The following is a 19,351-nucleotide window of genomic DNA, read 5'->3' as shown; positions in this document are numbered from 1 at the left end:
CTCCCTCCCTCCCCCCCCAAAGCGGCGCACCTGCTCAAGCATGAGGAACATGGCGATGTTCCAGGACCCCAGCCGCGCAAAGTTGGGCATGAAGCCGTTGTAGAAGGCCAGCACACCCTCGTTGCGCGCCGTCTTGACGAAGCAATCCAGCACCCCGCTGTACTTCCCGGTCCGGTCCCCTGCAGCGGGCGGCAGAGGCCAGGGGAAGACGGTCGCAGTTGATAAATGCGGAGCGCCGGGATTGCTGGGGGCAGTGGCTGAGTGGCAGGGGTGGATGTTTCGAGGTTCACGGCTGGGAGGAGGGTCCCGGTTGGGAGCAGGAGGGGCGGCTCAATGTATGAAGAAGCTGCAGGGGTTTAGGGTCGGAGATGAGGAGGTCGAGTACAGGGGGAGGGGAGGATGTGCAAGGGCCAACTGGGTGGTGTCAACGAGGGAGGAGGAGGTAGGGGATGGGATGTGCCGCCCGCGCGCGCAGAGGGCCGGCGTGGCGTGGGTGAGGGCCTCGTCGGCGGGGCTCTTGGCGCCGCGCGGTCGCGGCGCTTTGCTGTTGCGTGGTGCGAAAGCGGGCGCCGCAAGGGGATTGCGGCGGCCGGTGATACTCCACGCGATTGTGGCGGCGAGCGGCGGGAGGGCACCAGGCATGACCATGCACAAGGCGAGCTGACGCCCCAAAGTGCCCCTATCAAAAACACCCGTGATAACCCGCCCCACAAACATGAGGGGAGAACTCAAGCCAATGGTGAACGCTGCGTCGGCATGCTTTGAATAGTTTGTCCTGGGTCATAACCGCGTTTGACAAGCGTTGCAGCTCCAAGCCCTGCCACCCAGGCTCCACTCCTGCAGCGACGCGAGGCGCTCACCCATGACGCGGCTCTTGACCACGTCTACTGGGCTGCCGACGCACACGGCAAAGAAGCCCGCGCCCAGGCCCGCCACCAGGTGAGTCACTATGTTGTCCTGTGGGTGATGTGGTGGGGCGGGGTGACGCCGTTTGTGAAGCTTGCTGTGTCAAGATAATGCAGTGCGAGATGTGTGGCGAGCTGCCAGAGGTGCGGCGGAGCAGCTGAAACGCGCATGGGGTTTGAATTGCGGTGCACCACAAGCAGGCTGCAGACATGACATGATCAGCGCCAACAATAGAGGGCAGGTCTCGCAACCCCAGACTCGCAACCCCGCACGCCACCGCCGGTGCTGCGCTAAGCCCCCCCTCCCCCAACATGCAGCACATCCCACCGAAAAAATGCCGCTGGCCAGCATGGACTGCTTGATCTGGTCGTACGACGCCAGCTCAGCAGCGTTGATGATGGCGTTGCGGGCAATGTTCGGGCCCAGGCCCTTCCACAGGCCCAGCAGGCCCTCCTCCCTGCGTGGATGGGGGCCGGATGCTTTCGCCTCAGTAAGCGCGCAGGCGGGACGCCCAGCCGGCGGGAGGGCGCGTGCACCACAGCACGGGGCGCGCGCACAAGAGACATGTGCGGTTTGGGCTTTGGGAGCTGCGGAGGGGCTCATATTTGGTCGCCCTTGCACCCACCGCAGAATGATGCCGTAGGCCCTGACCGCGTTGGGGTACTTCTTGGGCGCCCCTGCCGCCAGCTTGCCCTCCGACTGCATGCGCACCTGCACCAAGAAAGGAGGCAGAGCGCAGCCCGTGTCGGAAGGCATGTGACCAGAGGCAGCAACGGGGCCGGCAGCGGCGCTGCCCGTGTTGATGCGGTGAGGCATCTATGCCCCGCCGCGTGCCGCATGGTAGGCGCTTTCGATGGGCCAGCGAGAACGGGCGGTCAAAAAATATCCGCACCTTGACCAGATCTGTCGGGCTGGCCACGGTGATGCCTATGGCGCCCGTCGTGAGGCCCGCGGCGATCTTCAAGTGCAGCGGCACGTCCCCCACATGGTCCTTGCCCACAAAGAAGTTCTTTACCTGGGAGTCGAACAGGGGACATGCTTGCGTGTGAGTGGGTGCATATGAACACATGCATGGCGCACATGTCCATGCGTGCGCGCGTGCACTTGCATGCACATGTACATGCGTGTGTATATGCTGTCCCTGTCTTCAGGGCAGGCGGCTGCAAATCCATGATGCTGCGCCCCCTGCCCCTGCAACCCTCACCGGCTCGTACAGGCCGATGCGCAGGCCGCCGTAAACGACCTGCCTGTGCAGGCCTGGGGGATGCGGGCAGCAAAAGAATCAAGCCTGGCCAGGCTTAGCAGCCAAAATGCACACAGGCTCAGTCGTGCGCGAAACATCCGTCCATTCCAAACAGACCTACGGAAGCCGCGAGCGGCGCCGCGGGTGGCGCTGTGCCACGGCAGTTGTCTGCTGCGAAGCGCCTGACGACCTCCATACGTCGCACAAACTTTGTAAAGCGAGCTGGGCTCACCTGGTTCCAAGCCCTTCCACAGCGCGCCCGCGCCCTCCTCCCGCGCGATGGTTGCGCATGTGCCAAGCAGGCCCCTGTACCAGGTGGGCAGCAGGGTGCCAGGCAGCTGGGCCAGACGGTGTGGTGGGCGTCACACTCGCGTGCGCAGTCGTGCGCTGCAGCAACCGTCCCTACTCACATATGCTGCTTGAGCATGGGACCGCTGCTGCTGCTACTGCTGCTGCTGCTGCTGCTGCTGCTGCTTTTGTATGCAAAGGGGCGACAAATTTGCTGGGGCCGGCCAATGTCTTGGACCCTGACTCTGGCCGGGCCATGCAAACCTTGGGCATGCCTGCCCTTCCCACGCACTTGTATTTGCTTGCGCCATTCCCCTGCAGCTGTAGCCGCACTTTTGCCGTGTCTAGCGGCAGAGTCATAATCTGCGGTGAATGGGTGTTCACAGTGGGGCACAATGCTCGCCGCATGCTCCTGCAGCGGCAGGTGCAGCAGCAAACAGCGGCGCAGTGTGCGAGGATCGCTGGGTCTGTCTCCGTCACTTCTCCGCTTTCCTGCCCCCGGCTGATTGGATATAATATTATTCATCAAAGCGAACAATCTGCGCCTATTACCTCCGCTGTGCAGGCAGCAACCGCGCTCGCAGCGAACAGGTTGGGGAAAGGCAGCGGCGGTCCAGTAGGAGGCGGAGACATGGCTGCTGCTGTAGAATCACGCGTAATTCGAGTGGTATGCGTGCGCTGCAATGAGCAGATCTCGAGCGATCCGAGCTTTTCGAGGCTTTCAAGGGGTGTGCGTTTATGTAGGGAGTGCCCCGCTTGTAAAGAAGCAATCCAATGTTTTTGGCGTGAAGAACCGACTGCGCAGGCCGTCGTCGGTGTGCAGCACCAGGTAACCCCTTGCAGTGGAAGACCCACATTCCTGTGGGGGAGGTGGGCATTTGCGCCAGCTCAGGAATGGCTACAATGCAGGCCATCCTGTGCTTCGAAGATGTGTGAGGAGGCTGCAGGGGAGGGTTTCACACTACGAGCGGCTGATGTACCCATAATGAAACACATCACAGATATTGAGATTGGTAAGGGGGCAGCAATGATAACTGAGAGTAGATTCTGGAATCAAGTTCAGCACAGGAGCGCTGCTGCATGGTGAGTACATCAGCGTACGTGAGCACGTATCCAGCACAAAGTCATGATGGCTACGCGGCTGGCCAAGCACCCTGGCACGCCACGCAGCAGCTGCTTGTCTACCCAGTGATCCAATGCAGTCGAGCATCCTGCCTTTCATGATGGCACCGCACTCTGGTGTGATTGAAGCGTAGCATGTGTGTGGTGGAGAAACGCACCACCACGAACCGGTGCTCACAACACAGTGCTGCTGTGTGCCGCAATGTGCGAGCGGTCGACTGCATTCCTTTGGCAAAGGGGCGGCGTGCCACAGCAGGTGCTGCTGCAGTAGCTTGCGCCAGAACATCTGGCTGCCTCTCGCTGCACCAGCTTCATTGGGGGTCCACCTGGCCACCAACATCACGAGCTGAGCTGTAAGGGCTCCGCAGATTTCCGCAGCCATCCAAAGCCATACCCTCAACCTTGGCACAACAACACAGGTGAGGCTAGCCAACACCCACACCAAGGCTACACACCAAAATCGATCGCAGCTGCGCCGTATCCCCAAGAGCACGGCGCATCAGCAAAGTGCAGCGATTCTGCCTCTTGGACGGCCTCTCAACATCTGGCGACTGCCGCGTGCATTGCCAACCCTCTTTCATACTGTACCCCCCAGTCGTGAACGAATACCTTGTACACACGTCTCCCCCTCCTCCTACCCGCCTCCTCGTTCCTACCCGCCGCAAGCCCGCCCCTACAGCTGGGGCTGAGCTGAGCTGAGCTGACCATGGGCAGAGCTGCTGCCCGTTGCCCGGGGCCAGCTGCGAGACGACGCTTATGCTGCCGCAGCGGAACGCTCAGCCACACCTGGCCCGGGCTTCTGGGAGGCAGCATTGGTGTTGTGCAGGCGTCTTTACTTTACAAGTATATTGATTCCGCACTCTGGTGGCACCAGTGCGGGCAGATCAGTCTACCGGTACATGGTGTTTGAGTGAGATCAGCGAAGCTGGTATCATATGTACAGTACTCTGATAAGCAGAGGTCGACCACGTCGCAGCCCCTCACATCTATATCCGCAGTCCAATTGGAAACACTGCACTCTGCACGCTCGCGGCACTCGTGGCACTGCCATTGACTTTACAACCTTTTCCAGTCGCCAACCGGCTCATTGTGACTTTAACGACCCCTTGATTGCACGCAGCCTGGGCGCCTTGCCACCTGCCCGCGTGGATAGGCACGCCTGCTGCAGTAGCCAGCCGGCGCGAGCGGGCTGGCCGCCTCTGCACTATCGCCAATCGCCGGCGCTTCAGCTACCGTCCCATAGGACACACAGGCGATTGATCCAACCGCGCTCATAACGGCCCAGTCGCTGTGGGGCCAGCACAGCCGCCCACAAGTCAAGGAAGCCTGGACGAGTGAAGCGGAGCGGAGAACCAGGAGCGGAGTGGCCTGGCCATGTACCGCCCGGCGGTGGCTGCGTGGACTAAGCAGACCCTGCAGGACCATTTCTTCAAGGAGGCAAAGGTGTGAGGCCACATGGGGCGTGCTTGGGGGTGTGGGGGCGGTGCAGCAGCAGAGGTGGGGGCGGTTGTGCCCAAGCGGCAGGGGTTCTCTTGCCACAAGATATGGGCGCGAGCGGTTGCAGTACATTGCATGCAACAACAGGACTGCACTCTGAATGATGTTGCACGATGACCAAAACATGCCAGCGCACCGGGACGCCGGGTAGCACAGTTGTGCTGGGGGCAGCCGGCGCGATGCGCCGCGACAGCAATCGCCCGTCATGCCATCAGCAGCGCGCCCGCATCGGCGGCCGATCGCCGGCCCCGACTGCCGGCGCGAACACCTGCGCTACCCCTGCAGAAACAAGGCTATGTGTCGAGGGCTGCATACAAGCTGCTGGAGATCCAGAAAAAGCACAAGATCATTCGGCCAGGTCCGCCTCTTTGACCAACACCACCTAAGACGCTGCACTGCCACGAGATGCTTCCTATGCAAGCAGAAGCTGCGCACTTTGACAAGCTCACTGCAGGCGGCCGGGCGGCACCCTGCGGGAAGGCTGTCACGCGGGCAGCGGCCGCCCAAGGAGCCGCTGGATGAGCTCGAATGCACATCAGCACACGCCCTGCCCGACCCCCCACCCCACCTGTTGCTACCCCAGGTGCCAAGGTGCTTGACCTGGGCTGCGTGCCCGGCGCGTGGCTGCAGGTGGCGTGCCAGCAGCTGGGCCCCAGGGACAGGGGCGGGCTGGTGCTGGGGGTTGACCTGCAGGAGGTCAAGGTGCCAGCCAGGTGGGTGGGTGGGCGCGCTGTGCGCGCGCGCGCGCGTGCGCGCGTGTGTGTTTGTGTGTGCGCACGTGCATGTGAGCGTGTGTGCCTGGAGCTGGTGTGCAGCTGTGTGTGTTGGTGGCCGTCTGGGTGCGCAGGTTTGTTGCGCGGTGTGCTGCGGGGTGTAAGGCACAACCGTGGTGTTGGTTAGATGCCCACAGGGGGTGGGCGGTGCACGTCGTGTGTGTGGCTATGAGCGCGTTGCGGCCTGTGACCTCCTCTTGCTCAAGCCCATCAATCAGGGCCCAGTCACAAGCGCGTTAGGCAGCCCGTCATGAGCGCCAGCAAGCTGCTGCCATTGTAACGAATATGGGGCGTTGCAAAGGTGAGCTGCCACCCGGACTCGCGAGGCACCAACACCCACCCGCGCGTATTGACCCGCTGCACCCCAGGTTTTGCGACGACCGCGTGAAGGTGCTGCAGGCTGACGCGCGGCTGCTGACTCCCGAGGTGCTCCTTGAGTTCACCTCAGACGTGAGCCGGGAAGCGCCCGCGGCCGTGGGCGCAGGCGGCCGGTCGCGCGCGTGTGGTGTTGGCGGGGGCGCCGAGGGAGGGGCTTTATGGAGGATCAAGGGGACATTTGGTCGTGCACAGCATTGGTGACCAAAGGCAAAGGGGCAGTAGAAGCAGCACGTGGGTTGGTGCGAGCGCGCGTGAGGCCGTGCAGTCGTCCCCACTCTGGCTCTCCAACTTCTTCGACGATGCACGGTTTCGCAAACCTCTCATCTCAGCCCTTGCTGCTGCCTGCTTTTTGTGTGCGTGCACCTCTCGCTGCAGGGGTTTGATGCGATTGTCAGCGACATGCTGCAGTTCACAAGGTGGGTGCGTGCGGGGCGGCGACATATGAGCGGTCAGGGCCCAAAAGCAGCACCTCAACAGCACGGACGCCTACCCGTCACGCCCCCGCTCCTCATTTGCACACATAGAGGGGACACAGAGAGGATCCTTCACTTGAAGAGAAACTTCCGGAGCTTTGCAGGAACACCAATGTCAGTGCCAAATAACCACCCCCTCCCACCACCGCAGCGGTGTCAATGACGTTGAGCTGTCCCTGGATCTTGCTGGAACAGCCCTTAACGTGGCCACAGGCTGCTACTATGACATGTACGGGGAGCAGTTTGAGCAGCAGGTGCGCTCTGGCTGCATCCTGTAAGTGCACAAAGCATTGTCTACATGTGCATGTTTGAGCCTGCGTGTTTGTCAGGGGGTTGTGGGGCCGACCAGGGCAGTGAGGATGGGATCGTTGTTGGGTGCGGCCACTCTTGATGTGGCCGTCGCCGGGCAGTGCCCTCGCCTCCCGTTGCAGTGTCCTGCTGCCACCCATCTGCACTGACATGCGTTCATTCACAGCAGACTGCTAGGGGAACACACGGCGCGGGCTGCGCTGCCCCCAACAACCCCCCTTCCATCCAACCGCCTGCAAACGCGCGCGCGCGCGCGCGCACACACACACACACACACACACACACACACATGTGCGTGCGTGTGCCACAGGTCGGCTTCCGCCACTCTGGGTTCTTGCGGCCTGGTGGGAACCTGGTGATGAAGGTCTACGAGGGCAGCGGCACGACAGAGTTCATCAAGTCAATGCAGCCCTACTTCACAAAGGTGTGGTGTGTGCATTTTTGTTTATGTATGAGAGATATGGAGAAAGAGACAGCGAGAGGGAGAGAGTTTGTGTGTGTGTGTGTGTGTGTGTGTATGTGTGTGTGTGTGTGTGTGTGTGTGTGTGTGTTGTGAGTGTGTGTGTGTGTGCGCGTGCGTGCGTGTTGGCAGGGTAAGGAGGGGCGGCGTTCGGCTAGCCAGTGCACCCTGCGTACGCGCGTTGCCTGCCAGGGTGCTGCTCTGAGTTGCGGTTTGAGTGATGGCCCTGCGCCTGGCAAATGGCCGGCCGGCCCTGCCGGCGTAATTTGCGAAACGGCACTTGCACCTGCCGCACACTTCACGCGGATGGCTCTATCTGCTCAGGTGGCGAGGATGCGCGTGGAGGCCAGCCGCTCGATGTCGCGCGAGTTCTACGCCGTGGGCTTGGGGCGTAAGGCTCCAGGGGTGCATGGCGGCGGCGGCAGTGGCAAGGCCAAGCGGTGACCCTCTACATCTCTGGCTGCAGCAGACTTTTGTAAACTATGCTTCCTTTTGTCTTTACGCCGCCCTGCCATCCACAGCATCACGCGAGCATGCGTGCTGTTGTCAATCAATGGCAGCAGCACGACGCGTTTGCGTGCGGTTTGTGTGTGGTGAGCGGGTTCGGGGCTGCGAACCTGCGACCCGTCTGCTAGGACTCTGCGACAGCAATGAATGCAAGGTAGATAAACTTTGAATCATTAAAACTGGACGAAATTACTGATACCCATGTTCCTGAGCATCTCACCGGATCTGGGACGCATCACGAGCAGCCAGAGCATGGCCAGCATCTGGCAGATGGCGGTGTTGTTGCCAGCGCTGAAGTTCAGCCACAGCGCACCACTCCGTGTTTCTTGCACCGCTGTGCGCTCCGAAAAATTCAATTACCCATCAATTGTGCAACGACTGAGCGCTGTTCTTATAAAGTGGCAGTTCACCCTTGGTTGCTGTCGTCTTGGGTCAGCGCGGCGGCATAAAGCGCCAGCGGCTTAACACCCCCAGTAATAAGCAGTATAAGGCTCATTTTGTTGGTTTTGAAACATCGGCGAGTGCCTGCATCCGTGGCTGGTTCTTTTGTCAAGGCAGCACTGGTCGAACAGGCCACGGCAATCCGTCTCAGGCGGTTTCTACGACCTATAAAGGCCGCACGATAGGTTTCGGAAGACCCTGTACGATTTGTGCGGACAGCGCCTCATCGGCAGCGGCGTCGCGGCCACCTGTCAATCAGCCGCCTCGCAGCGCTCACCAGGTGCACCGAGGCACCTCAACACTCAGCACCAGCCCTATACATCCAACAGCACACTAGCAATGGACATAATGGTGGATGCGAGCAGGCCCTGCAACCAGCTGCAGCAGCAGCAGCAGCAGCAAATGGTGCCGCCCTCGTCTCAGCTTTCGCAGCAGATGGGCGTGCCGCACCTGTGCAACCACCTGTGCTGTGTGGAGCACCTGATCGGCAACGCATTCAGGTGCAAGTCAAGCGGACAGGTGCGAATTCTGTGACACCCTCAACCCTGTCACTCCTGCAAACAGACCGCACCCCTGGGCTCAGGCAAGGGGAATCACTGGACTTCACGCCTGGAGCCGCACCTCCCAAGGACGGGCGGGGTGGTCGCAGCAGCGGCTGGCGCTGCCCGCGCCTTGCTGCTGCGAAATCCGCGAAATGCTGCTGTAAAGCCGCCTGAGTTTCTAGCTGGCACTTCGTTAATCAGTGTTCATTCGGAGTTGTTCAGCATCGCCCACTGATGCGGCAACGCATGGTTCCAAGTCCCATTGCAATGTTCACTTGGTGTATTTGGAACCCCCGCTCCCCTGCCACCCCACCCCCGCCTGCTCCCCTGCAGGTGCACATCTGCGACGGCAACTGCTCCCAGCAGATCTTCAATGACCGCTACACCACTGTCTGCCGCGTCAGCCGGCGTGTCTTTGCAAACGCCCATGTCGACCCGACGCCCTGCAGGTGCGCAAGCGCACAGCGGTCATGCCAGGGGCTTGTACGTGTGCCAGAGAAGCACCATGGGAAGACAGACCTGATTGCGCAGCACGATTAGCGGCTGCATGCGAATGCACCGGCAGCCGGTCCCTCTGCGGGGTCGACCCCTGCTGTCCCGCGCTCATCCTCATCGTGATCGTGTGCCGCCCGCTGCATTGGACAGGAAGCGCTCGTGCTCGCGCAGCGAGGAGTCGCCCGCAGACAGCGCCTGCAAGCGCGGGCCCGGCGTGGCCGGCGCGCTGCTCGGGGCAACGGCCTTCTTCGCAGCGGGGCCGACCGACATGGTCATGTGATGATGCGCCGCGGGGGCGGGTACCACTCGGAGTGACGTCACGTTGGTCGTGTCTTAGCCCGAGGCAGCTTGGGCGTGGCTATTGTCACAGGCACCAACTTGACCACACAACAGTTGCATAAATATATTTTATGGACGCACTCCGTTTTTGCACACAGAGCACCTCGCAATCACCGTTTTGTCCATTCTAGGGTGGCTTGGGCGGAGAGCTCCGCCCAGGCGCGCACAGCCACGCACACTTACCCACGCCCACCGCACCTGACGTCCGGCTGCAATCAGCGCCGGCCCATGCATCCACCCAGACTGCGACACGGTCTGCATCGCTAGGTGGTGACCGCAGCAACCAGGCACGTGCCTTTCAGACACAGACACACGCGGCACCCCTCCTCCCCCGGCCTCTCACAACCACGTTGGCGTCTGCGCCAGGCATGGCCGCCTACGTCGCGCCTCACCTCTCCTGAGGAGAGGTCCAGACTCAATGCCGCCACCTCTACCCCCTTTCTAGAGCCTGCCCTTGTACGAGGGGTTGGTTGCTACATGCAGCCCGAGCACGTTGAAGTTGTTTTTTTGCGGCCGGCGCTGCGCCCATCGCCCACTCATGCGCACCCCTGCACAGCACGATGCCTGCATGTGCAGGGTGCCTGCACATACAGGGGCCGCGACGTGCCTCAGGAACAGACTACGGGCTTCTCCAAGCCCAGACCTGACCGGAGGCTCCAGTTCTTTTCTGTGCCTTCTCTGGCCGGGCACACACTTTGAAGAGATGCACGCGAGCACTGGGGTTTTCCTAGGGGGGAAAACTGATATGGCACCGACACGTCTATGTTGGCTCCTTGTGAGTGCTTCAAAATCTTTGTTGGGATGCGGTGGGTGGGTGGGGGGGGGAATGCCAAGCAAGCAGGTCCAAAGGGGCTGTAAGAGAAGTCGCTTGAACACTCCGCCAGTTCATCTTGTTTGCTGTGAATGCTGCTTGCACATTTAATCAGTTGGTTGTGCCTGGCTGCAGGGCTGCCCATTGACTGACACGAGTAACATTGAGCTGCTTTCTGGTGTTATTTGAGGAGGCACAAATCTGCTGCAGACATTAAATGGCAGGCAGAGCAGAGAACACTCTTGCATATAAGAAGTCCGCGTTTGCAAACTGCCTTTTAGCACGTCTTTACACGCGAGGCGCATTAAATGTGCAGGGCATGGGCTATGTGTGGAGCGTTGGTGGTTGGCAAACCATGGGCAAGAGCTCGCAGGCACAACCCTCCTGGGCCACCTCTCACGGTACGCGAGGCGCATTTGCAGACTGGTGGAGGACCTGGTAGTTCCCATGGGGGTGCAGGTGTGATGCAGGCAGTGCATCTGCAAGCGAGCACCACCAAGCAATCCTGGCACAGATGCAGAGCGATGGCATCAGATCAAAACGCAAACGCCTCGTCGGCAGCAAGCAGGACAGCACGTGTGAATGATGAGTATGCGGACTCTTTGAGGGCGGTGGAAACACAGCGGTGGTCAACGGTCGGTGTGTGTGAAGGTGACAAGAGCTGCTGATGGGATGACTGCAGCAGTGGCGCAGCACCTTAATACCTGGTGTTCCGATCCAGGGGCAGCTACTCATGCTGTTGAACACCCTGGAAAGCTGTTGATGCCGTAGATGCAGAGCACGCCTGTGGTTCAGCCCGTGCAGCCGCCCGCCTGGCCGTCAGTGGGGCCAGGCGACCATTGGGCCGCTCCTTGCGCAGCCCGTTGACGATCAAACCTCTCAAGCTGTCGCGCAATCTTGTCACTTTTTTGCCGTGAGGTAGGCGACGCCGCAGACGCCTGCCCCAAAGAGACCCTGGGCTAGCGCAAACTTGGCCAGCGGCTGGGCCAGCTCCACACCGGAGGCGCCCAGCGAGTAGATGCACCACATCTGGTGAGGTTGCGAGGGTGGATGCACACGGAGGAGGCGTTCTTGGTGAGTTGGTGCTTGCATGCGCGCATGCGCATCTGCATCTGTGTGCGCGCATGCGTGCGTGCGTGCGTGCGTGCGTGCGCGCGCGTGTGTGTATGTGTGTGTGTGTGTGTGCGCGTGTGCGCGTGTGTGTGGTGTGTGTGTGTGTGTGTGTTCTGGCATGGAAGTCGGTGTTGAAAGGGGCTACAGCTCAACGGGCAGGCCCCCACACGCAGACTTCAGAAGGCCGCATCTACAGGGGCGCCAGAACAAAGCTCTGCGTTCCTCTTGGGCCCTCTTGCCCCGCGTCCGCCACGCGCACCCGCTGCGCGAGGGTGGCCGCGAGTGCGAGGTTGAGCAGCCTGAAGGTGCTGGCCCCCAGGCGGCCGCGGTCGGCAGCATCCTTAAGGGTGAACGCGGTGATGCCTTGGGGGGGGAGGGGGCGCGTTTGACTTTGGGATCAGGCATTGTGATTGAGAGAGTTGGTTCTGTGACCAAGCTCTGCACTTTGCGAAGTTCACAGCCACACCCAGAATCACGCGGGAGCGTGCCCTGCGGTCACAAGCGCACGCATGCGCAAGCGATAGTGCATCCGCCCCAACACACGGAGACTCACACGCTGAAGCACACGCTCACACTTGTACCCGGCACCACGCACCGATGAGCCACGTGCCAGCCGCGGAGGCCTGCATCAGGTAGCGCCCCACATAGTCCAGACCGCCGGGCAGCAGGGGGACGCGGCGGGCCGCGAAGAGGCCGATGAACAGCGCCAGGCTGACGAGGGTCAAATACGCGTACACCCCACCTTTGCGCGCGTGTGTGTGTATGTGTGCATGTGTGTGTGTGTGTGTTTGTGTTCACATATGTGTTTTTGTGTGCACATGAGTGTGTGTGTGTGCACGTGTACGTGTGTGTGTGGGTGTGTGAGTGCAACTGTGTGCGTATGCATGGTGTTGAAAGGGGCATGCCGTGGCCACAATAGGTGGGGCACGCGAAGCAGGGCAGCTCCGTAACTTCTGCCAGTAATTATAGATTCTCAACGATCCCCAGCGCAGGCAGCTGTGCACGACGCACAGGCGCGTCAAGCCCGCCGCACAGCGCGCGCGGCGCAAGGGCGGCGACGACCACCGCCCCCCACCCCCCACACACACACGGCAGCGGGCCCTCACTGTAGAAGTTTGGGGGCACCCTGATGCAGCTTGCGACGTCGGAGACAAATTGCTGCGCGGCCCTGCCGGCATCGGCGAGGACGCCGCGGCCGCCGCTGCCGATCTGGTAGAGCCGGTTGGACACCCAGAATATCAGCGCCAGGCTGGCAGAGCTCACGCTGGGCATGAAGGCGGGCGGGGAGGGGCGAGGGTGGTGGGCAGCGTGAGGCGGACGAGCGCGCGTTTGCTTGCGTCCGCGTGGCACAGGGGTGGCACCACCTCGCTGGCCATCGCATGCTTGTGGAGGCAGGAGGCTCCCTGCGAGCGTGGCGCAGACGCGGCGGCCACCCACTCGAGAGGCCATCCCATCCCGCCCCTGCGCGGCCCTGTGCCCCTGCCGCCGCCCTCAGGACGGCCGCGGGCGGGGCCCGCCGCTGGATTCTTTCCCTAAACCCTGAACCCTAGGCCCCGGGCGCACCCCAGGAGCGCGGGCTCGCTGAGGAGGCCGGTGGACAGGATGTCGCGGTAGCGAACCACCATGGCCAGCAGCGCGGCGCTGAGCACCGCCAGGCCCAGCGCCAGGCGGCGGTAGGTGTCAGAGCCGAGGCGGTTGTGGTCGAGGGCCTCCTGTGGAGCGGGTTCGTTGGGGGCGCGTCGGTGCGGGGGGGTGAGAGCAAGAGTGCGTGATCGAGCGCGTGCGGCCTGCATGCCTAGGCCAGGCCGTGAGCGGATGTGCGTTAGATCTCGCAAACAGAAGGCATCAGCGGAAAACTCAGTGATGACTTGAAGAGGGGGGACAGGAGAGACGACTTTGGACCCTCTCCCCCAAAACCTACCCCCTCCCACACAGTCATTTCCGCCTTATCCAGGTCGTCAACTTGTAACCCCATGTCACTTGCATGAGGGGAGAACGGCAGCCCCCTCGTCAACACCGGGCCCTCAACACCCGGCCCCCCCACAGCGCGCACAGCAGCAGAGCGCAGCGCACAGCGGGGCGCACACACACACACACACACACACACACACACACACACACACACACACACACACACACGCACGTACGCACGCACGCACGCAAGCACATACACACACACACACACACGCGCACGCGCACGCGCACGCGCACGCGCACCTTGAGGACCACCAGCCAGGCGGCGTAGATCCAGCAGACCGACGTCGCCATGCTCGTCAGCGCCGCGTTGAGCGTGCCCACGGACGACACCCCCAGCGACCGGCCCAGCAGCTGGTCGGGCGCCACCGCGCCCGCGGCTCCCTTGAGCAGCACCACGGCGGCCAGCAGCGTGCAGACGCCGCCCAGAAAGTTGCGGTCATGGGCTGAGGGGTCGGGGTGCGGGGTGCGAGCAGGCGAAGGGGGGGCGCGGGTCAAGGGGGGTGGGGCGATGCCGCACGGGTCGTCATCGCATGGGGGTTGAGAAGTGCATACGTGTGTTGGCAGGCGACGCAAAATGGGCGCTCTGCTCACCAAACGCGGCCTCTGCATCGCCCGTGGCAGTCGTAGCGATGTGTCGCGGGGCGCGCGGCGCGCGGTCGATCCTCGCCGCCGGCCGGGTCGCCAGGGGCGCTGCTCGCAGCTGGCGCCAACCTCGATGGGTCGCAACTCCTGCGTCAGCGCGAGTGTCACCGGGGGTTGGTCTGCTGTACATACATGCTTGCAAGTTTTTCTGTGCGCGCATTCTCAGTGTTGCTTGCACCGTATCAACGTACCGCGCGCAACTGTAGACGTCAGCATGATCTGCGTTGGGCGCGTTCTTGAGCGCTGATGAGTTAGTAAGAGCTTAGAAACAGTTAAGACGCGCTCGAACTCCAATTGGTGGTCTGCAAACTCTCAGATGAGCTGGCCCTGAAGTATGCACCGTCATTCGTCACCCGCTTCACGTGGGGTGTGCGGCGACGCGTGGCTTGGTTGGCCACCATGTGACTCAACTCAAGTGAGAGCTTGGGACGCCGTGTCTGTAGTGTCAGACGTAGGGACGCCATGTGGAAGCCTGTGGCCTAGTGCTGTACATAAAGCACATGAAAGCCCAGCCCGGTGCCGAAGCCCTTTCGTCGTCTGTTGCAAACCGGCCCACCAGAGCGCATGAGTCATTTACATGTGAGGCTGTTGGTGCCCGCTGACCACAGAGGGCGGGCTGGGCCTGATTTACTTCTTGGCGGTGAGCCACGCGAGGTCGCACACTGCAACTGTCGCCAGCCCCTGCGCCAGGATGCCCTGCCACAGCGGCCGGGCCAGCTCCACGCCGGACGAGCCCAGCGAATAGAAGAACCAGCACTGAGCGAGGGCAGCGGTGAGCGGCAGGCGTGGGATGGGCGCATTGTATAGGAGGACGCCCAGTATCGCGCAGCGCTTGCCCCATGGCGGTCGTTGCGACTGATGGTAAGAGCAGGGGCGCAAGCTGGCATCGCGTGCGGGCCAGGCGACTAGCATGCCTCGACTGCCAAGTCGATTTTGCACAGCTTGACCGAGCCCATCGCACCCCAGGAGCGGCGCTCTACCTGCTGCGCAACGGTGGCCGCGAGTGCGAGGTTGAGCAGCCTGAAGGTGCTGGCCCCCAGGCGGCCGCGGTCGGCGGCGTCCTTCAGGGTGAACGCGGTGATGCCTTGTGGGGGGGGGATGCGGTTGAGCGGGGTGGGTGCTGTTTATTGGAGGATGTGCACGGCCCCCAGGTGGCAGGGGCAAGGGATATGGTAAGAAGGACCTGCACGGGCACAGGGAACCGCAGCAGCTGTGGCTGCAGCTGGAAGCACACTGGGGCCATTAAACGGAGGCTAATCACAGCCGCAGCGGCAGCAGCAGCGGCGACAGCAGCAGCAGCGGCAGCAGCGGCAGCAGCAGCAGCGGCGGCAGCGGCAGCACACGCCGTGCCGGCCCCCACCTTGCAGCACCGCCCCCACGGCCGATATCTGTGTGAGGTACTGCCCCAGTGGGGCCAAGCCCGCGGGGAACAGGGGCGTTGCATTAACCGGGAACAGCCAGAGAAAAAGGCCCAGGGAAGAGACCGCCACCAAAGAGTAGTAGGCGCCTGTGCATGATTCCAGGGGGATGGGAGACGCTGGTGGGGATGTGCGTTCAACGTAGCGTGCCCTCAAATACGCTGCAGGGAGTGTCGCACACAGCAGAGACATGGCTGGTATGCACAGTCACCAAGTGGTGCCAACCCACAAGCCATGCCGCCTGCTGCGCAAGTGCAGGCTGCCCCTGCCCACCGTACAGGCTCTTGGGCAGAGTCAGGCAGCTGGCGACGTTTGAAAACGCCGACTTGACGATCTCCACCCGGTCTGCAAGAGGGCTGCGGCCGCCGCTGCCGGCTTCATACAGGCGCGAGGACAGGTAGGCCGTGGCCCCGAGACTTATGAACGACCAGCTGCGGTTGGTTGGAATCAGCGAGTCAAGCAAAGGGGTGGGGACGTGTTTGGGTGCTCCAATGCAACACGAAAGCTGTCTGCCCGCCGACCGGCCCGCTGGGAGCCTCGGATGCGTTGCTGCTCCTTACGTTCGCCTCCCCCGTCCATTTCCATAGTTCAAGGTTCCCTTCCCTCCTTCATCATCCGATCCACTTCCCTGCCGCAACAATGGCTCCCCTTCCATGCTGCCAACACCCGTTGCACAGGCATGAGCAGCTGCGCAACCATGCCGCCGACGCACCCGACGAGCGCGGCCCCCAGCATCGCGATGAATCTGAGGTTGACCACCAGCGCCAGCACCGCTGCATACAGCAGCCCCAGGGCGAGGCGCTTGTAGGTGTCTGACCCCAGGCGGTTGTGCACCTTGGCCTCCTGCGGTGATGGGGTCATCCCACGACGAGTCAGGGGGTGTTGGTGCTTGCAGGTTTCGTGTGCAGGTTGGCTGGTGCTCGTGCAAATGCAGCATCGAGGCGTGGTTGAAAGTGAGGCAAGATGTGAGGAGGGCCCGCAAAGTTGGGGGAGGGGTGGCGCGACTAGATGCGGAGATGTGGGACCATCAGGCACGTGTCTCGCAGCGGCGGGCTTCCGCAATGCCGCGCCGCCGGCATGAAACAGGATGACGACCCCACAGTCCAAGCGCGGGGTCATCCACCGGACCTGGAGGGCCCGCAGCCATCCCGCCACCAGCCAGGCCGGCGCCGTCACCACGCCGCACAGCGCGACGAGCTCCGGGGCGGAGGCGCAGCACGGCTTGAAGAATTGGGCCAGCAGGTACGAGGGCGCGAGCGCGCCGGCCGCGGCCTTCGCGGCGGACGCGACGCTGAGGAAGGAGCAGACGGGCGCCAGCCACGCGGTCGGGTCCGCTGCGGGAGGCGTCGCGAGGGCGGATGCGACAAGTATGAGCGATGCAAGGGCCGGTCGGGCGCGTCGGTCACTCCGGGCCACGTGCGTCCTGCTCCCAGCAGTGCAGACCAGGCTCTTGGCCGCTCACCCGGGGCAGCGGGCTCCTGCGGGGCGGCGCCGCCGCTCGCGTCTGCTGCCCTAACCAACGTCCGCCTTGACCTCCCCGCAGCCAAGGGAGATGCGCCCATCGTGGGTCTGCAGCGCGCGCGCCGGTCGCAAACGCCCAAGCCTGCAAGTCGCCGGTGCGGGTTAGGAGGGATCAATATACTCACGATGATGTCCTTCAAATGCGTTTCAGATGTGCACAGGGCCCAACAATGTTGGCTCACCAGTTGCGCGGCAGGGCAGGGCAAACATGATTGCGACCTTGATCTCGGTCACATGTATTGGTAATAAGAGATTACTAATTACGCGATGTGCCACTGCTTGAATGGCTCGCTACAAAACTTTGTCACTCTGACACGATGGCGGGGGTCACCGGACCATGAGGCCCCCTCTTTGAGTATCTGTGTGCTTCAAGCTTACATATCACGCTCTCAAGTGTCGTTTTATTGGGGACTACTGAGGGTTTGCTCGATTTTTGCATACGCTACGGTAGAGGTTCGCAAGCATGCCGTCGTTGCAGCGGGGGCATTCTGCAGCGCACATACAGACGCATTCGGTGGCACCGAGTTTATCGAGGATCAGCAGCTGGAGCCGGAGAGCGCAGCAACAGCAGCGGCGGGAGCAGCACCATCGGGTCGACCGCAAGCGCAGCGATGCTCCGCTGCTGGCTGCCACCACGGCTGCCAGCACCAGCGGCCGGGGCGAGGCGGAGCCACAAGCATCGCGGGAGCGCCTGGACAGTATGCCGTGGACGTTTGGTGCGCAGACGAACGAGCGTCTGTTGCACTGGGATGACAGCGCGGCGGCGCAGCTGTCGCGTATTTGGCTCTGGTGAGCAGCGCGAAAATTGACCGTGCAGCTGCCAGAGCAGCCGTGGCGCGCCATGCATGCTCATCACATCTCCAACCCTGTGACGGCCAAGGTGCCCAGCATCCGCTCGGTTATGATGACATGAGCATGCCGTACTGATTGGCTGGGCTGGCCTCGTAGTATCTAGTCAACAACACCATCGAGCCGCCCGATCGCACCTTTCTTTACCACCCATATTGCCGCTGCCCCTCGCCTTGCAGCGGCCAGCTGGGCGTGGACCAGCGGGAGCTAGGGGAGCGCCTTGCGGCTCTAGGCAACCTGCTGCCGGACATGGTGGCCAAACTGCACGCGCTGAGGGCGCCCCTGGTCCTACAGCTGCTGCAGGTGCGGGGAAGCTGCTCTGGGAGTTGATTCAGTCGGGGCCGCTGGATGGGGCCCCTGGGTGGCTGGTGCTCACACGCTCACCATTCCAGAAAGTCAGTACCAGCTGCTGCTGTGGCGGATGGAAAAGAGGGTGAACCAGGGTGCTGATCCACCTGCTCCTGTTTTTGGGCGGGCGTAGGACACGCCGGCTGTCGCGACGCGGCTGCTGCAGCTGCGGGCGCTGCTGCCGGGCGCGGATGTGTCAGCTGTCGTGGCGCAGCGGCCGGAGCTCTTCCTGAAAACGCCGGTGCGCTGTTGTTGACGCAGGGGCTGCGGGGCTGTGCTGAGGCAGTTCACGGCCTCATTTGCAGCGCTCCAGCACTGGCAGCCAACCCCCTGCTCGGATGGCACGGCTGACGCACTGATGGACGAGCGGGCAAGAAGCAATCCTCCTGTGACTGCCAAGTCGCAACCCCCTGCCTGTTACTAACAAACCGCCAGTTGGCCGACCTGGAAGCCGCAGTGGCGGGGCTGCACAGCCACCTCCCGGGCGTCGCCGTGGGGCCGCTCGTGGAGCGGGAGCCGATGCTGCTGCGCGCCGACATACGGGTGCTGCTGTCGGAGGTCACGCGCCTCATGCCTGTGCGTGCGCCCGGCTGGAGCTGCCGCAGTGCAGGGCTCCCAGGGCGATGAGGTTATGAGATCTGATGTCGGAATTACTGCAACGTGCCGCCGTCGCTTGTGGAGCAATCCTAATATACCAATCACTGTATGCAAACTTATGAGATGGAGCAATGCCGGGGCGGGGCGGAGCTGCTTATCCTGCAATCGGCGCACAAGCGCTGGGCAGCCGGCGCGCAGTCGTTGCGGCCACGGTGGTTGCCCACGTGCGGCGTCCGTGCGGCTGACTGAGACTGACTGTTGCGAAACCCCCTCTTTGACTCTTGCTCCCCCCACCCACCCCC

The 19,351-nt window shown here is 62.5% G+C and overlaps 6 protein-coding genes across 6 annotated transcripts; 3 read left to right on the top strand and 3 right to left on the bottom strand.

The window, feature by feature from the left end:
- Positions 1 to 780: 780 nt before the first annotated feature.
- MNEG_5689 (uncoupling protein 3) lies at positions 781 to 3,070 on the bottom strand (the record flags this gene model as incomplete). Its single annotated transcript, XM_014045840.1, has 8 exons — positions 781 to 957; positions 1,234 to 1,363; positions 1,532 to 1,617; positions 1,799 to 1,921; positions 2,111 to 2,163; positions 2,382 to 2,455; positions 2,730 to 2,800; positions 2,990 to 3,070. 8 exons carry the CDS (start codon positions 3,068 to 3,070, stop codon positions 781 to 783), a joined length of 795 nt encoding a protein of 264 aa, XP_013901294.1.
- Positions 3,071 to 4,933: 1,863 nt separating this feature from the next.
- Positions 4,934 to 7,893, top strand: MNEG_5688 (ribosomal RNA large subunit methyltransferase E; the record flags this gene model as incomplete). Its single annotated transcript, XM_014045839.1, has 8 exons — positions 4,934 to 5,002; positions 5,342 to 5,414; positions 5,640 to 5,769; positions 6,198 to 6,279; positions 6,583 to 6,623; positions 6,832 to 6,934; positions 7,300 to 7,413; positions 7,774 to 7,893. The coding sequence occupies 8 exons, from the start codon at positions 4,934 to 4,936 to the stop codon at positions 7,891 to 7,893; spliced, it is 732 nt and encodes a 243-aa protein (XP_013901293.1).
- An 843-nt stretch (positions 7,894 to 8,736) lies between these two features.
- Positions 8,737 to 9,714, top strand: MNEG_5687 (hypothetical protein; the record flags this gene model as incomplete). The annotated part of the gene is made up of 3 exons (XM_014045838.1): positions 8,737 to 8,916; positions 9,273 to 9,388; positions 9,585 to 9,714. The coding sequence occupies 3 exons, from the start codon at positions 8,737 to 8,739 to the stop codon at positions 9,712 to 9,714; spliced, it is 426 nt and encodes a 141-aa protein (XP_013901292.1).
- A 1,770-nt stretch (positions 9,715 to 11,484) lies between these two features.
- Positions 11,485 to 14,446, bottom strand: MNEG_5686 (hypothetical protein; the record flags this gene model as incomplete). The annotated part of the gene is made up of 7 exons (XM_014045837.1): positions 11,485 to 11,613; positions 11,957 to 12,060; positions 12,293 to 12,408; positions 12,788 to 12,961; positions 13,261 to 13,409; positions 13,915 to 14,117; positions 14,266 to 14,446. 7 exons carry the CDS (start codon positions 14,444 to 14,446, stop codon positions 11,485 to 11,487), a joined length of 1,056 nt encoding a protein of 351 aa, XP_013901291.1.
- Positions 14,447 to 14,943: 497 nt separating this feature from the next.
- Positions 14,944 to 17,296, bottom strand: MNEG_5685 (hypothetical protein; the record flags this gene model as incomplete). Its single annotated transcript, XM_014045836.1, has 7 exons — positions 14,944 to 15,072; positions 15,297 to 15,400; positions 15,677 to 15,823; positions 16,008 to 16,165; positions 16,447 to 16,577; positions 16,863 to 17,068; positions 17,197 to 17,296. 7 exons carry the CDS (start codon positions 17,294 to 17,296, stop codon positions 14,944 to 14,946), a joined length of 975 nt encoding a protein of 324 aa, XP_013901290.1.
- A 659-nt stretch (positions 17,297 to 17,955) lies between these two features.
- On the top strand, positions 17,956 to 18,693 carry MNEG_5684 (hypothetical protein; the record flags this gene model as incomplete). The annotated part of the gene is made up of 3 exons (XM_014045835.1): positions 17,956 to 18,044; positions 18,284 to 18,407; positions 18,586 to 18,693. Coding segments are annotated over 3 exons (321 nt in total), but the record flags the coding sequence as incomplete, so codon positions are not given.
- Between the last annotated feature and the right edge of the window lie 658 nt (positions 18,694 to 19,351).

Source organism: Monoraphidium neglectum, assembly GCF_000611645.1.
Source record: "Monoraphidium neglectum strain SAG 48.87 unplaced genomic scaffold scaffold00866, whole genome shotgun sequence".
NCBI classification, from domain to species: Eukaryota; Viridiplantae; Chlorophyta; class Chlorophyceae; order Sphaeropleales; family Selenastraceae; genus Monoraphidium; species Monoraphidium neglectum.
This window is presented reverse-complemented; position numbering and strand designations above follow the sequence as displayed.